Source organism: Portunus trituberculatus, chromosome 17 (genome assembly GCF_017591435.1).
Source record: "Portunus trituberculatus isolate SZX2019 chromosome 17, ASM1759143v1, whole genome shotgun sequence".
NCBI lineage: Eukaryota > Metazoa > Arthropoda > Malacostraca > Decapoda > Portunidae > Portunus > Portunus trituberculatus.
In genome coordinates this window covers 6910163-6927500 of record NC_059271.1, presented here as the reverse complement: position 1 = coordinate 6927500, position 17338 = coordinate 6910163, and the positions used below count along the sequence as shown (strand labels likewise).

Genomic DNA, 17338 nt, shown 5'->3' with positions numbered 1-17338 from the left:
CGAGTATTACTTGATTTACGTTACATACGCTTTCAATTTACTATTTCCTCCATCATCATAATCTATATTCACGGTATATTAACCCCTTAGGTGAGAGACAGCTACACCATTCCATATTTACTAGTCACTTAATTTTTTACTTCTTATACGACTACGGCTGATCTTTAAACTTGGTAGAAATTGCAAACTTTTCTATTTTTCATCGCTAATGCTTATAAAGATTCTATTCACTGCATATGGTGGTGATAATTGTCTCATATCAAAGCGAAAGGAGTAATCTTGATATTTTTTCTCCATGTTTATACTTCTTAGACTGTGTGTTTAAATATTGTGAAAGCATTGAAATATAGAAGTACGTACTGTGATACCTTTGCGTTTCATGAGGAAAGCAAACTAGTGATTGGCTAATTGATTTATAATTTGGCGCCACAACACAAAGAGAAACGGATCGATTTCGCGCCAGACGCACAGTAGACTTGATCATCCCTTTGTCATGTCCTGCTGCTGCTGCTGCTGCCTCGTGGCTGTGGTGCTTGGCGGGGGGCGGGGGATGGGGGGGATGTAGCAGGGTGGCACGAGGGATTAGGAACTGCTTAGCTCATACACATCCCCATGAGAGAGAGAGAGAGAGAGAGAGAGAGAGAGTGTGTTCTTAGGTCAGTATGTTTTTTTAACCTTCTACCTTCTTCCATCGTGTGTGTGTGTGTGTGTGTGTATTGAAGTTGTTTTATTTCTCTGATTAATTTGTTTTAATAATATCGTGTTTTTTTTTTTCTTTTAGAACACAGTCTCTCTCTCTCTCTCTCTCTCTCTCTCTCTCTCTCTCTCTCTCTCTCTCTCTCTTTTCCACAAGCGAGCATTTCCTTTCCTCAACCCTTCTTGCTTAATCTAACCTTCCCTCCTATTCTCACGTTTTTCACTCTGACAGTCTTAACCTCTCATCTCTCCTTCTTTCTCATCCTTTACCTAACGTTCCCTTCACATCCCTCTTACCTCAAACACACACACACACACACACACACACTTTGCTTTTACCTCATAACTCAACGCTCCACTGTTTGTATTATCCATAGGGGCGGCTAGAACGTGCTATCACTGCAGGGTACGTGAACACTGCCTGGATTCAACGGCGATGCAGTTGAAGAGATGTGCCCCCAGCGTGAACCATTGCGTGAAGAAGGTGACCCATAGCAGAGTTACCGGTGAGTGTGTCTGAGTGAGTCGGTCGGTGCCTGGCGTGCAGTGTTGCCAGAAGTGCATGGTAGCGTCTGGAGGGGGAGGAGGCTAGACTTCATGTTGAGTCAATTTGTTTATTTATTTATCGAGTTTATTTAGTGAGTTGTAGTTTTGTGGTTGATATAGTGTTTTGGTGTGGGGTTAGGACTCTTGTTTGTTTATGTATATTTATTTTCTGGCCTTTTTTATTTCGTGTTTTTTTTATTTTTATTAATTTGGTTTTGTTGTTAGTAGATGATGACATTTTTAATTAGCTGTAATGACTAGTGATATTATTACTGTAAATTATGTAAGTTAATTATTGTTTTGTTTTATGTTGGTGTTACAGTTGCTCTCTCTCTCTCTCTCTCTCTCTCTCTCTCTCTCTCTCTCTCTCTCTCTCTCTCTCTCTCTCTCTCATTTTCCTTGACATTTTATTTAAGTTCGTTTATGTGTTCTCAAACCAGTTTTTACATTGCATTGCGCTGTTCATTGAACCTTTCCTCTCGCATTGTTTTCATCTGTCTCTCTTCCTCGCTTCTTCCTTCCCTCGTTCCTCTCCCTCTCCCCTCGCTTCTGTCTTTTCTCTCTTCCCCTTTCGCTCACTTCTTTTTTTCCTCTTCCTCACTTCGCTCTCATGAATCCCTCACCACCGACTGCTGCTTCTTCTCTCACCTCCTCACCTATTTCCTTGCACATCCTCATCTGTCGCCAACTCCTTATCATCCTCATATTTTCTCTTCATCCCTCACTCTGTCCTTACACATGCCCATCTGTCTTCTCCTTCTCCCACTCATCTTTTCTCACCTCCACTCTTTATCCATCACCTTTTTATGGGCCCTGTACACATCCTTCTCATATTCATCCTCCTCCTTCTCTTCTCAAGCCGTCCTTCCTCTTCCCCCAGGAGTCGTGGTGACGGAGAGGTACTGTGGCGGACGTGACTTTCTCAACTCGGCCAGGGACAGAGGCTTAGTAGAGGACCGCTGCTACGTGGAGGAGGAGGAAGTGGTGCTGGTGGAAGGAAGGGACAGACGCACCTCCTCCACTGTTTGTTTCTGCTCCACCAACATGTGCAACGGGGAGTCTTCCGCGAGAACGCCTCCTCCACCACACTTGCTTCTCCTTTTCCTCTTCCTCTTGTTTGTCTTCCGATCGTCGTGACGCACTGTACGTTGTGACCTGTGAACGAGTAATTGGTGGTGATTCCTGCGTCAGACTAGCTGTGATAATTCTTTGCTTTGTTGTGTGTATAATGTGTGTGCGTGTATGTGTAACGAGAGAGAGAGAGAGAGAGAGAGAGAGAGAGAGAGAGAGAGAGAGAGAGAGAGAGAGACCCTACCTAATTCTATCATTCCTACATAACAATTCAAGGGGCCAAGTTGTACTCTATTCTATCATATCAGTGGTTGAGAATTTATACTTACAGCAACAGCAACAGCAGCGTCTCGTCTCCACAGGCAGGCGGCCACGCACGCAAAGCAGTTACTCTATGCTGTTACGTAATCATCATGTCTTTCATTTTTTTTGTAATTATTTATCAAGAAAACAGATAGATGAATAAAAGCTGTTACATAGAGATGGATTTTTCCTTTCTCACACTAGTGTTCGTCGATATTGTTGTTTGTTGTTACATTATTATTATTAATGACCTTTTACTTCTACTACTACTACTACTACTACTACTACTACTACTACTACTATAGCAACAGCAGCTACTAGTACTACAATTATTACTAGTATACACCACCACTACTACTACTGCTACCACTACTACTACTACTACTACTACTACTATAATCACTACTACTACTACTACTACTATTACTACTTTTATTCTTAGACGGCATATTCTGTATTGAGAATATGAAACTTTATTTTCTTGTTATAAGACCACTTTGTTTAATTGACTGACTGCGGGCATTTCAACAAAACAATTTCTTTAAGGCATCATTACTAAAGGTACAAAGTTCGAACATTCACCAAATCCCATTCAGTGGTGCACGCTGGGGGTTGAATATCACCAGTGTGGGTGTGCGCGAACCGAGTGTCGCGCTGGTGAGGTCACGGCTACAACGGTGCGGGGGCGTCAGCGCGGGCGGGCGGCGTCTAGCAAGTGATAGCCCTGGTGACAACGAGCAAAGGAGGTGAGGTCGTTCAGGACAGTTTATTCAGCCAAGGGAAATTTACTTGTTAAAGCATAAGTCAGTGTGGAGTATTTTCGTCTCGTGCATGTGTGCAGAGTATAGATAACTCGGCTGGCTATGATTTTTGTATGTTTTGTACTTGGTGGTTTGTTTACATATTGGGTTCATTGGTTCATCTCCCGTCTTGTGGTATGTTGTCGGTATTATTTACTTCAACAAGAGTCGGTCCTTCAGTCATAACGTACAGGTACACTGCATCCATATAGCTGTGGAAATAGTGTGTGGTTCAGTATGTTAATTCTGACAAGGATGCCTTACAACACTGGACAAGCGTATAGTACTTCTAGCGGGGTCTGTGTTTTGAAGCAACACGACGCAGTTCACTCGAGAAGTTAGTAGGACTCACCACAGTATAGATATTTTTTCTTTTTTTAAGAAATTGCACAATACAATAGACATATGTCACTTAGAAAATATGTCTTGACCGAGATGTTGCACGGGTTTGTGATTTAAAGGCTACTGAAAACAAACATTTTCATTTATATATACATATATATATATATATATATATATATATATATATATATATATATATATATATATATATATTTTTTTTTTTTTTCCGTCTGTCTCGACCCATCCTTGGTGAGCCTCTAACCTCTGCCTTTGGGTGCTACTCCTAATTTTATCACTATTCATATACAACTATCCTCCTAACACTTAACATATCTACCATTCACGTGTCTCCCTCACGCGCGTGTTCCTCTCACAAGCGTAATAAATTAGAGTAGTAAATTATAGGAGCAATTTGGAGACGGAGCTTAAGTACTCGTTAGCATATTTCCAGTCTTTTTTTTCATACTGTTGCTTCGATGGCTTCTCCTCTATAGTCTACATCATTACCGTGAATCCCTTTTTGTCCCAGTGTGCCTTCTTTCTGATGTGTGTGTGCTCTGTGTCAGTGTTGGTTTATTCGATTTCCTCTCATATCTTCATATCTGGTAAGAATTTTCCTTCCGATGTGATGATTCCATGCTTGTTTTCTCGTATTTCGTTTGTCACCTTCACTTCTTTCTCAGCTATTTTATCTTTCCTTTATTCTTCTTCCATATTATGACTTCTTTCTTACCTTTCTGTTTCTTCAATTATTTTGTCGTCTTATCTTTTTCCTTCATTCGTTATACATTATATATTTGTATGTGCATTATCACTCTAGAAATACAGTACATTAAATAATCGAATACCTGAAAATTAATCTGTAATTGTAAAACATGCTGTATCTGGTTTACTTGTTTATAGTTGACGAGATATGTAGCTAAAACTGATAAATTGACACCCTCCGATAGTCTTAATAATAAACTGGAAGGGTTGGTGTTGATGCCTGAATGAAACTTGGCAGCGTTCCCTATTAGAACTCAACACGCCTTCGAAAATACTCCTTGAATAAACAAACGAACTGACTCTGTGAACTGGTAGTGAGTGCTTCCTCTGATGACGCACGTGATAGTACTTTAGTCTAACCTTGTTTGGTATAGGTGAAATGTGTGTCTTATCTCCTCTTACTTCAGGGTTATTACTTATTTGGTAACCTGACTCATTAAAAAAAGAAAATATAAGAAACAAGAGAAGAAGAGGGAATGAAAGAAGAAGCAAAATAAAGGGGAAGAAGAAAGAAGGAAAACAGGAAAAGTATAGAAAGATTCGGTATCATTCTAGTTAGCCATTTTTTTTTTTTTTTTTTAGAATCTTGACGGCAATTAATAGGAAGAATGTCCACACAGGACTGACCCACATGGAGAAGGTAACCAGAGGCACTACACTTATTTTCATGAGTACGGAAGTGAATAGTAAAGCAGATAAAGTTCAAGGGGAGCATGACAGAAAAAAAAGACTGGCAGTATCTTGGTCATCATACGAGTGGGAAGGGTACGGTGGTGGTGATGGTGGTTATAGCGAAACAAAGACTGTTATATAACTACTATACCATCTTAAATCTGTAATTACTTGTCCTCCCTAGATGAGTGAATAGATAAACAGTTATAGGAGAATAATAGTTATGTACTACTTGAGTTATCCGTTGCTTGCCGTAATAGATTCTTAGTTTATAATCATGAACGACTGAGACTGCGATCGAAATGTAATGAAGTCTTTTCCATTTACTTTGTACAGAAATATCGTTCGTTTTCTTACTTGATTGCAACTAAGTCTTTAATTTCCGTTTTATTCATTGACTTTCATCCTCTTTCCGCATCAAACCACCTTCATTCATAGACAAAACAAATAACAATAAGCACATCAAGAACAAGAAAATCTCAGGCTGGATAAGATAACAATAGCCTAACAAAAATCCTCACACCAAAATCAACACACAAACACACAGAGCATCAGATGAGCAGTGTCCTAAACGTAAGAAAAGATGAGGCTGTAGCTTGCTGTCTTACTTAAACTGGGCAGTGCTTGGTGGGACGTGTACTTATTGGCAAAGTTGCGAGAAGAAGGACGGCTTGTTGAGGGTATCAGCGGCCAGCGTTGGGTTAAACAGGCACGTGGGTTATTTAACAGATGCTCTCCTCCCACCGTCTCAAATTACTAGGAGGGTGTTACGAATGAATGTTGCTATTTATTTTTTTTTATTTGCAGCTTTCGAAATGAGAGAGAGAGAGAGAGAGAGAGAGAGAGATTATAGGAAACAAGAAGAGCAAGATGAATAGAAATTGAAAGTTGCACACACACACAACACGTAGTGTAGTGGTTAGCACGCTCGACTCACAATCGCCGGTAAGCGGCGAGGCAATTGGGCTAGTCTCTTAATGTGTGGCCCCTGTTCACCTAGCAGTAAATAGGTACGGGATGTAGCTCGAGGGGTTGTGGCCTCCTTTCCCGGTGTGTGGAGTGTGTTGTGGTCTCACTCCTACCCGAAGATCGGTCTATGAGCTCTGTGCTCGCTCCGTAATGGGGAAGACTGGCTGGGTGACCAGCAGACGACCGGGGTGAATCACACACACACACACACACACACACACACACACACACACAGAGAGAGAGAGAGAGAGAGAGAGGAAACTGGAAGAGCAAGATGAATAGAAATTAAAAGTTGCACACACACACACACACACACACACACACACACACACAGAGAGAGAGAGAGAGAGAGAGAGAATTATAGGAAACAGGAAGAGCAAGATGAATAGAAATTGAAAGTTGCGCGCGCACACACACACACACACACACACCGGTAGCTCAGTGGTTAGAGCGCTGGCTTCACAAGCCAGAGGACCGGGGTTCGATTTCCCGGCCGGGTGGAGATATTTGGGTGTGTCTCCTTTCACGTGTAGCCCCTGTTCACCTAGCAGTGAGTAGGTACGGAATGTAAATCGAGGAGTTGTGACCTTGTTGTCCCGGTGTGTGGTGTGTGCCTGGTCTCAGGCCTATCCGAAGATCGGAAATAATGAGCTCTGAGCTCGCTCCGTAGGGTAACGTCTGGCTGTCTCGTCAGAGACTGCAGCAGATCAAACAGTGAAACACACACACACACAAACACACACACACACACAAACACACACACACAGAGAACACACACACACACAGAGAGAGAGAGAGAGAGAGAATTATAGGAAACAGGAAGAGCAAGATGAATAGAAATTGAAAGTTGCACACACACGCAGAGAGAGAGAGAGAGAGAGAGAATTATAAGAAACAGGAAGAGCAAGAGGAAAAGAAATTGAAAGTTACACACACACACACACACACACACACACACACACACACAGAGGGAGACAGAGAGAGAGATAGGACAAGTGTACCAGTCACAGTCAGTATTTGCAGACACACAAACACACTACAGCCAACTAGTCACTTCTCAAGAGCCGTATTAGTTTTCACATTACGTAGCTTGCAACCAAACAGTGCTAGCCAAGTTAAGTTCAAGGTCCCTTCCTTCGTTCCTCCTCCTACTCCCTTCTCTCTTTCCTTCACTCCTCTTCTCTTCCCATCACTCATACTCCCTTCCCTTCACTCATCATCTTCCCTTTCCTTCATTCATCTTCCCTTTCCTTCACTCCTCTTCCCTTCTCTTTTCTTCACTCATATTTCCTTCCTTCCCTTTTCTCCGTCTTCCCTTTCCTTCATTCATTATCTCTTCACTCATCTTCCCTTTCCTTTTTCCATCCCTCATCATCTTCGCTTTCTTTTACTCATCTCCCCTTCCCTTTACTCTTCTTCCCTTCCTTTCACTCATCATATTCCCTTCCTTTCCCTTTCCTTCACTCAGACACCGTTCGTTCAATACAGTTTTTATGAGTGGGATAAGTTTATCGATTTTACAACACCTCTAATCGTGGCGGGATTTATTACAACACACACACACACACACACACACACACACACACACACTTACGACCTTGACATCAGAATAGCCTATGCGTGCAGCTTTTATTTTTTGCCCATTGTTTTATTTGTTTACTTATTTTTTTGTGTATCTATTTATTCCTCCTGTCATGGAATCACTGGGTAGAAGGTTAGAGATGCATGGCTATCGGAGTTACAAGTAGGTAAGGTGATCACGCAGTTGGCTTTTTGTGTCAAGCGGAGTGGAGGCTGACCAGCAGAGATAGCGTGACTGACTTGTTGCGTCCCTCCCCCCCCTTCTCTCTCTCTCTCTCTCTCTCTCTCTCTCTCTCTCTCTCTCTCTCTCTCTCTGCGACTTTTACACTTTCTTTATTCAACATTGTATTTTTATTTACTTAACACTTAACTAACAGCTATAACAGACGTAGTGACGCAGTTGTATCTCTCTCTCTCTCTCTCTCTCTCTCTCTGTGTGTGTGTGTGTGTGTGTGTGTTGCTCTTTCATCACCACTGTTTTCAAAGGCCATGAAGATGATTATCTAGGTTTACATGATGATTTCTCCTGTTGATTAATATAGATATGTTATTGAAAATCTATCACTACAACCACAAAAAGAACACAAATAAATAGTCTTTTGAAAGTAGGGGCGGTGCATTAGTGTTATAGGAAAGTCTTCCCTCCCACTCTCTCATGCTGTACAGACATAGACATCTAGTGATTAAATGCCTAACTACTTGCAGTATATAGATTTGCCACTACTAGTCCACGTGACGCTTCAGTACCTGCATCACAACCGAATTGAACCGTCTGAACGAAACATCAACTGATTCGTCACTCCCTTCTCTTGCCTTCCGTTTGCTTTGCCCTCCGTGTGTCGCCCATTTGCAGACACGGAGATGGAAGCCTGTGCGAACCATGGCAGGCTCCCACGATCAATGTCAGGGTTGATATGTGTGGAGCCACGACAATGCGTGATGAGTGTGTGGCCGTGAGGTGAGGAAGTGTAATGGTGTTTCGGGAAGGTGCTGCTTACGTATATGTTCTGGGAAAGTCGTATCATGCTTCCCTTTCACTTAGCACTCTCATCTTCCATTCGAGTAATGCCAATTAATGTTCTTCACTCCATCACATCACTCCATTTTCATCCAAATTCTTTTTCATTCATTCTTTCATTTATTGCACCGTCATTATCGTGGTTTGCGAATAGCGGCTTCGTGAAATGATGTATTGGAGAGGAGGAATAACTGGTGTGCAGGGATGTGTATGTACTAGATGGCTAGAAAGGTTGGTTGTTTGTGTCAGAAATATAGATAAAATGGCAGTCAACTGTAGCCAGTAAAGAAACCTAAGCTGGTGGCTAACATCCTCAAGGTTAGCTCTGCCAGTAGGCTTGTTTTAATTTTGAGATGCTTTTCCATGATCATCGCAGGAAAACGTTGGTAGTGACAAGGAAGGTTTAGGGAAATAATGAAATGTGTTTTCTTCTAAGCCTGTAAAGAGTTACATTTGGTTTAATTCAATTCAATTATTTTACTGCTGGACTTCACTATAAACATCACGATTTGGGAAGCGACAAGGCGTCATATTTTGCCTAGAAATGAGTTGTCGGTAACGGGAAATTAAGCTGCGAAGTTAAGGTTATTTCCGTGACCCTCATGGTATGTTGTGTGCTGTTCATATAGCAGTGGTTCCCAAAATGTTCAGCTTATCTAGTTTACCAAACCCCATTAATTAAGGGTGTTACCTCTTTGACATTATGTTATGTCGCTCAAATACTAGACCGATCGTGATGAGGGCTGTTCACTGGCTGTCTAGGCTAAAGGCGGGTTCACACGTGCCAGTGGTAGAGTTTCTGACTGAATATCTGCCTAACGACTGGAGAAACCAATTGTAAAACAAGACCAACATGTTGGTCTTGTTCAGTCAATTCACGACTTGATTGGCGTTGTAACGTCACGGAGTAAGCTTTGAAAATGTGGTGTCTATGTAAAGATGATATAGATAGTAAGGGAAAAAAACACATCTGGGAGCCCAGAAATGAGTTATACAATAATAAAGAAAAAGCTTGCACAAATCGTCGTTCGGCGAAATATCTGCCACTCTCCAAGAACTGTTTCCCTTAATTAATGCAGGGTGTTGTTGGAGGTGAGGTTGAAGACTTGCCAGGATTTAATTTGATCGCAATTGTGCATAGTCCTCTTAAGATTAGTGTGTGGTAGACACTCCCTTCTCTCTTTTCTTCTACTTAGCCACAGGCATTTTCTTTTCTGTTGACTCTTCTGGTACAACAAAAGAAGAGCAACCACCGCTTCAGCATCGTCACTGGAGGAAGACATCTTGGCGGGTAGCCGTGTTTACATTCACTTTCTGCCAAGGCGCCAACTAGTCGATACTTTCCAGTCGCTATGTGTGACGCTTTCTGACTAGAAAGGCTCAGTCAATACTTCTAGCGACTTGCAATTCCAGTCGAAAATTGGCACGTTTGAACCACCATTAGGTTAAAACACTTCTTGGCTTGCACACACACATTGAAACACTGATCTTTTTAAGGTATAAGCTGTTTATGGAAATTGATTATGAGGACAAATGATAAAAGTAAGAAATGTTGAAGACAAGTTGACCATATTTCTACAGAAGTATAATGAAGTATCAATGTTTACCTTTGTTATCAACAGTGACACAAGATATGTCCAAACGGATGACAAAAAGTGGTGCTCTCTTCGAATGGAAAGAATGGGCATTGGATGGGGGGAAACCGACGAGACCGACTTCGATGAAATTTGTTATTCCTTGTCAATAACTCGAGACACGATTATATGTTGAGGTAATATATATATATATATATATATATATATATATATATATATATATATATATATATATATATATATATATATATATATATATATATATATATATATATATATATATATATATATATATATATATTTAGTCAGTTTCCTTCTTCCCAAAAGCTTAATCCAACCTAACCTAAACCTTATTTAACCTAAACGAACATAATCAGAAGCTGATATAACTCACTTTCTGGCGCGATTTTCAAAACCATCAATGCATATATATATATATATATATATATATATATATATATATATATATATATATATATATATATATACTATGTTTATGAAGTTGTTTTTCGCGCGTCCGGCTATTTTTGACTTGCATTGATGGTTTTGAAAATCGCGCCAGAAAGTGAGATATCAGCTTCTGATTATGTTCGGTTAGGTTAAATAAGGTTTAGGTTAGGTTGGATTAAGCTTTTGGGAAGAAGGAAAGAGACTAAATGGCTCATATCATAAAAACAGTCTAAGGAGATAAACGGACATATTTGGCAAAAGTAAGAACTGCTGTTAATTTTACTAGAATTAGAAATACAGTATTTTAAATCAGCCTTGTGATGAGTCAAGTGTCTCATGAGGTGCGTTAATGAGGCATTGACTGGGGCATGGGGGTATTTAAATACTCCTGTAAGGTGCGGGAATGAGCAACTTGAAAGAGCTGCCGTAGCTTTCCATAGACCAGAAAATAATTAGACTGGGTAAGCTGAAATCGGACAGATTTTTTGGACCAGGCAGTTTCAATTTTATTTCAGAAATAAACAGTTGTGAAGAATATCCTCTTGCTAATTGATGTATGTAATTGTTCTTGTAATACTTGTAATAGTAGTGTCAGTCTTTCCAAAGAGGAGATAGTTCAATTGCATTTGTAACAAATTTTCTTTCATGTTCTGTACATGTAGATAATGCTATGGAGAATAATATGAATGAGTGTTGGTGCTATGTGTATGGAATATACAAAATTATTTGCTGGTCCCCTGCTAATTTCTTGTTGCTGAACTTAAAGCATATGGAAATTGAGGCACATGGTTAAATTAAATTACTGAATTCTTACAGGAGATGTGTCACACAGTAAGGAGAGAGAAGTCAAGTTGGAAGGGCAAAGAAGTTTCACAGGGGAAGGTTTGAGGACCTGCTTTAATTTTACTGTATATGAATAATTTGGTGAAAGATTTAGAATGTGACACTAGTCTGTTTGTGTAAATTATGTAAAGATTTGTCAGGCTATTCACCAATTCGCTCTCCTTCCACAATCCCACACAGAGAAATACAAGCAAGCCTGTTATGCGCCCTGTTCAACTCGGAGCTGTGTGGTGTGTGCAGGAAACTCAAAACTAGAAAGTAAGTGTTGTGGATTCGTTGTTTTGCTGATAAAGAAAAGAAAATAACGCTTCTCTCCAGTAATCCGAGATGTAACGAAACACCAATAACTATTACTACATTGTCCTGTAACGAGTGAAGGCCCCGGTTGTTTCAAATAAATCGTTTCCACGTCAGAGTAATTCCAGCCTGTGTTGCTTAACCCCTTCATTACTGGGACGCATTTTTGGAGTTTTGTCCACATCTAAACGATTTTATTGACATTAGGAAGGGTCTATGAGGGCCAGAAGACTAATGGCCACAGTCTTCACTAATCTAATCCTCTCAAAAGTTTCTGAAACTGTATAAAATCACCAGATAGTAAGCAGAATAAATAACAAAATGCGTCATGGCACTGAAGCGGTTAACAATCTCATAAACTACTGAATGACACACTGCTGCCACGTCCTTGTTGACTGACTGCACTTGACGACTTTGTCACGTGAATGGTTTGGACTAATACTTCCCAAATGAAGGAGGACGATCCCTTAAATGGCCGTGGGGAGAATACAGGGGGCCACGAAGTTACCTGGCCTGAAAGTAATTCTTTGAAAAATACATTATGAAATTCCTTCATAAACGAGTGTCTTGACAGGCGTGGCAAGTGTCGGTCCCCGCCTCGCTGAAACGAGCTGTTCAGACCACACCATTCAAACAGTCACTTCTATATTTCAGTATTATGAGAACCGGAAATATCGTGCATGTGTGTCTGTTGTCTTAGCTGCTTCTTAATTAGTCCATGAAAATGTGACTAAGTTGGTTTGGTTCCCTAAAGGAGCAGATCAATGTGTCTATATTTCAGTACTGCGAGAATTTGAAATATTGTGTATGTGCCATGTCTTCATAATAACAACAATAATGATGATGATCTTAATGATGATAATAATAATAATAATAATAATAATAATAATAATAATAATAATGATAGTAATAATGATAATAATAATAATAATTAACAATAATAATAATGATAAATAAAAATAATAATAATAATGAAAATAGTATAATAATGATGATACTGATAATAATAATAATATCTAAATATCTAAATATGTTACGTTTTCAAATGGTATAGCTACTCGATTATTAATGAATTTGACTTTTATGTTTTTCAGCAAATATTTATTGATATGTGTCACGTCTGTAATTGTTTTATGATGTTTTGATGCAAATAAAGATCTTTCTTTCTTTAAACACTGCCAAGCTATGAACGAGTGTCACGTAGGAATGTTTGAGACCCACCGCCGGCTTAGACTAGTTAATAGTGCTTACCGTAAGTAGTTAGTTAGTTAGTCTTTATAGGAAACAAGGGGAGGAGGAGGAGGAGGAGGAGGAGGAGAGGTCGAAAGGAGTGAGACACGAGCGTTCATTTGTAGTGGAGACGCTGCGCAAGTAACACCGTGCGTCTTCTCATGGGTTTTATTAAGTTTATAAGTTTTGTGCTGGTTTGGTGTTATCGTTGTCGTGGTGTTGCTGTTAGTCGTGAAGGCAGGTATGGCATGTTGTGGTGTTGATTTTGGTGAGTAAGGACCGTTAAAGCAAACTCATTAAGTACGATAGCTTTGAAGTGCCATGCGTGTTACAATTAGAGGGTAGGTGTTGCCTGAACCATCATCTAGGTATGACAAACTGTGGTGTTAATTCTGATGTGTGTGGAGTAAAGGACAGGTAAAGCCAACTACATTAAGTGCGGTAGTTTTAGAAGTGCAATGTGGTGTTACAATTAGAGGGTAGGTGTTGCCAATTAGAGGATAGGTGTTGCCTGTAGTATCTACTAGGTATGACATACGGTGGTGTTGATATTGGTGTGTGTCTGGATAACGTGTAATTAAATGCTTAGGTTATAGTGTCAGTGGCTCTGGTGTGTATTAATATTTCGTTGTATTCAGTTTCTGTATTCATGAAGTTCCTGTCTTGGTTTACTTCAATTGTTTTTGAGTTGTACTTTATTATGCAAGTGGTACTGTCTTGTTAGTAAAGCCTTCAAAATGTGCTCTGTGCATACTCGTGTTTTTTTGCTCAACAGAACCATTCGATTGTGTTGAACGACACGGCTGCCGAGAAGGCATGGAACACACACCTAGGCCAGAGTTGTTCCAGCGCTAGCAAGTGAGAACGGTGATCGGTGATCTGGAACTGTTGGCCTGCCGTGTAGTGATGTGACGTGCTGGTGCTGCTGCTGGTGCTGCTGCTGCGTGAATGCGAGGTGAGATGAGGGAAGAATTAGTTATCGGCTTGACGGTCTGTGCAAATATTGATGATTCACTGCGGTAAGTGTAGGAAGAATTAATATTACGCATTTCTTAGCGAAGGAAGCACTTCTTACCAGAGGAGGAGGCAGCTCAGTTATATTTATGCTAGAGGCGTAGGTTAAGATGAGCTGATAGGTCTTGCTGGTAAAGAGAATATAAGGGTGACGTAATATTAAGATAGAAAGATAATGGGTAGGAGTTCGAGAAATTAAGTTTGGGTATAGTTAACTAATCTAGTTTTCAAAAGGTGTTCAGATGGTGGTGGTAAGTGTTATTGGACTAACCCAGACAGGTTGTATCATTGTGCCTATAAAGCCTTTGAGGCTCTTTGCCATTCATGACTGCGTCTGTTCAGAACAGCTTCGTGCAGGTATAGATTTGACATAAATGACAAGGATTTCTTCCTCCCAAGTTTAAACGTTACTTTATTTCCGGTGTCCTACCGACCATACTCCTTCAATTAGTCGATACAATGACTGTACGGCGACGCAGCTGCCGAGAGAACATGGTAAGGCACAGAGGCTAGAACTGGGCTGATGAACCAGCGCCAGCGACAAGGGGACGGATTCGGCCAAGGATTCTAGGGAGGATATACGTGTTCAATGGGCTGGCTGGAGGAATTGATTAGGGAACCTCGCTTCCAACAGATGGCGCGTGGGTCGTAGGTAGTAAGGGGGTGAGGGATGGGGGGATCCTGTAGCGGGGGTAGATGAGCGCCGTTACAAGATTCAATTAGTCAGTCAGTCACGGGAAGGAGCACAAGGCACATCAACCATTGCCCGCCTCCGCCTGAGCCACACCACGCTTAGTGCTCACTTGCATCGCTTACGTCAGTCTTGTGAGTTGTGACCCCTTCTGCCCTTGGTGTAGGACTACCCTGAGGCCATGGAACATTTCCTGCTTCAATGCCCACGCCTCCTCTCAACATACTGCATTACGCTCCCGGCTCTCCGCCCTGGCCATCACAACACTCGACCTGCCCACCCTCTTGGCGGCCTCAGGCGTCCACCTTTCCTAGCGACCTGCTGTCCTTCGCCTTGCTTGTGCCTTCTTGAGGAAGACCGGCCAGCTACCACGCCTGTGATACTCACACAGGAGTACCCCAGGAGTCATAAGGATCCATAGATTTTCGTGGCCTCTTTTGAATCCTTGAGCCCTGGGGTAGTCCTGTGTGGGTATCACAGGCGTGGTAGCTGGTCTTCCTCAAGAAGGCACAAGTAAGGCGAAGGACAGCAGGTTGCTAGGAAAGGTGGACGCCTGAGGCCGCAAAGAGGGTGCGCAGGTCGAGTGTTGAGGTGGCCAGGGCGGAGAGCCAGGAGCGTAATGCAGTGTGTTGAGAGGCGTGGGCATTGAAGCAGGAAATGTTCCATGGCCTCAGGGTAGTCCTACACCAAGGGCAGAAGTGGTTACAAGACAGACGTAGGCGATACAAGTAAGGAGTATGGTGTGGCCAAGGCGGAGGGCAGAAACGATATATATATATATATATATATATATATATATATATATATATATATATATATATATATATATATATATATATATATATATATATATATATATATATTTGCCTTACAAGTTCGTAACCGCGAGAGAATGCAGGGAAAAATATGGGGAAGGGGAGGAAGCATGGGAGAAATTTTAAGTTACTCCTAATAACGTTCTCTATGAAATTACTCGCTTCCAACAGATGGCAGCACCGGCGCTGTCCTCCAAACTTTAACCCACACCAAAACTTCCTCTCTGTATATTCCTTGGATTCGGCCAACGTCAGCGAGAGGGATCTTTGGAGGTGTTGGCCTGCGGTTCAGAGCGGCGGAGTGCTGTGACGTGCCGCTGGTGGTTCAAGTTGCCGAGAGTAATGCCTTTGCATTGTCACTCTGTTGTGTATTCTTTCTTCCATCTTCTGTGTTGCTTTATCTAATGATTCCATACTTAACTAATGTAGTTTGTATGCTTCCTGCATATTGTTTTCCAGAAACTAGTTGCTCTTATTGATTCCTTTCTATATCTCCATTCCGTCCATATATTCTTACAAGTTTTACTTTGCTTGCAATCTTCATTTCTCTTGCAATCTTCTTCCATTTGAGTACATCTTTGTTAGTAACTGGTTTCATTTTCTAACAATTAGGTTTAGGGAAATAACCTAGTTCTCAAATAGTAGGAAGAGTTGTGGACTCGGACCTCATGGAAGTATATTCGTGACATTCAAGGCAGTGTTTTTCCTTTCAAGTCTAACAGTTGCTTTTATTTTGCTACAGCTGCTGTCACTGTTGAAGGGAGTGTCGCCGCTTATCTCCATCCTGCTCCAGGAAACGGACTGGTGCTGCACTGGGACACATAGATGCTATCTCCTGCCTTGCATCACCTTCTAGGGAGGGACTGCACCTCACACCTCATTGCCCTGCCAGTAGCTCCATGTTGCTGTAGAGAGGAAGCTTACCATGCAGGAAGGACAGAATTTATTTATTTTTTGTGTAAGTGTAAACTGGCCAAGGGCAACAAAATAAAGGTTTACTTGATTGCCAGATTTCATAAGTTCAACAGTTCGCCAAAAGACTAGTTAGCAGAAGATGGGAACAAATATATGAAGATGGAAATACAGAAGCAGGCATGGAGTTCCAGAGTTGACTGTTTTTGCCAACAGCTAGTTGCTTCCTACCTGGAGAGAAGAGACTTAAGCTGTGTACTGCTGATTTGATGTTATTTCCTTTGTCTGAATATACCTGTGAGCTGTGGTTCCAGTACTCATTAATAAATTGAGATTGATTTTGATGTTTTTGAAATAAATTCCCTTATCCTAAGGAAAATATGGGTAATATATGAAAATTTTGGTGTTTACACCTATAAAAACTATTAATTAGTTCAGTGAAATTATAAAACAGGTAAAAATAACTAACACTAAAATTAATTAAAATTATTTACTACAACGTAATTTAGAAACCTTAATTGTAATAATTATCTAAATTTAATTCATTCAAAAGCAAAAAAAATTGAACAACCATAAAACACTAGAGAGCATACATATCAATCAATACCTACTACCTCAATGTTCTCCATGCCTCTGCCAAACAGGCTAAATAAAAACGGCAGCAAAATTGTTTAAAATTCCCTAAAATAAGCTCCATGAAGCAGCAAAATGGCCTGAAAATGGGCTAA

The 17338-nt window shown here is 40.8% G+C and overlaps 1 protein-coding gene and 2 long non-coding RNA genes across 4 annotated transcripts in view; 2 read left to right on the top strand and 1 right to left on the bottom strand.

Annotated features, from left to right (window-relative positions):
- Window positions 1-2632, bottom strand: part of LOC123505207 — an 8847-nt gene extending 6215 nt beyond the window's left edge. Inside the window, exon 1 of the long non-coding RNA XR_006675090.1 lies at window positions 2494-2632. This is a non-coding gene — a long non-coding RNA (uncharacterized LOC123505207). The remainder of the gene's footprint in view (window positions 1-2493) is intronic.
- LOC123505206 overlaps window positions 1-2794 on the top strand; it is a 32366-nt gene extending 29572 nt beyond the window's left edge. For both annotated transcript variants that reach the window (XM_045256378.1, XM_045256379.1), the window contains 2 exons: window positions 1074-1202; window positions 2123-2794. In XM_045256378.1, coding sequence (XP_045112313.1) covers window positions 1074-1202; window positions 2123-2379 — 386 coding nt within the window. In that variant the 3' untranslated portion in view covers window positions 2380-2794. The remainder of the gene's footprint in view (window positions 1-1073; window positions 1203-2122) is intronic.
- A 10484-nt stretch (window positions 2795-13278) lies between these two features.
- Window positions 13279-16951, top strand: LOC123505064. Its single transcript, XR_006675037.1, has 3 exons — window positions 13279-13419; window positions 13954-14133; window positions 16441-16951. It is a non-coding gene; the product is annotated as an uncharacterized LOC123505064 (long non-coding RNA).
- The last annotated feature ends 387 nt before the right edge of the window (window positions 16952-17338 follow it).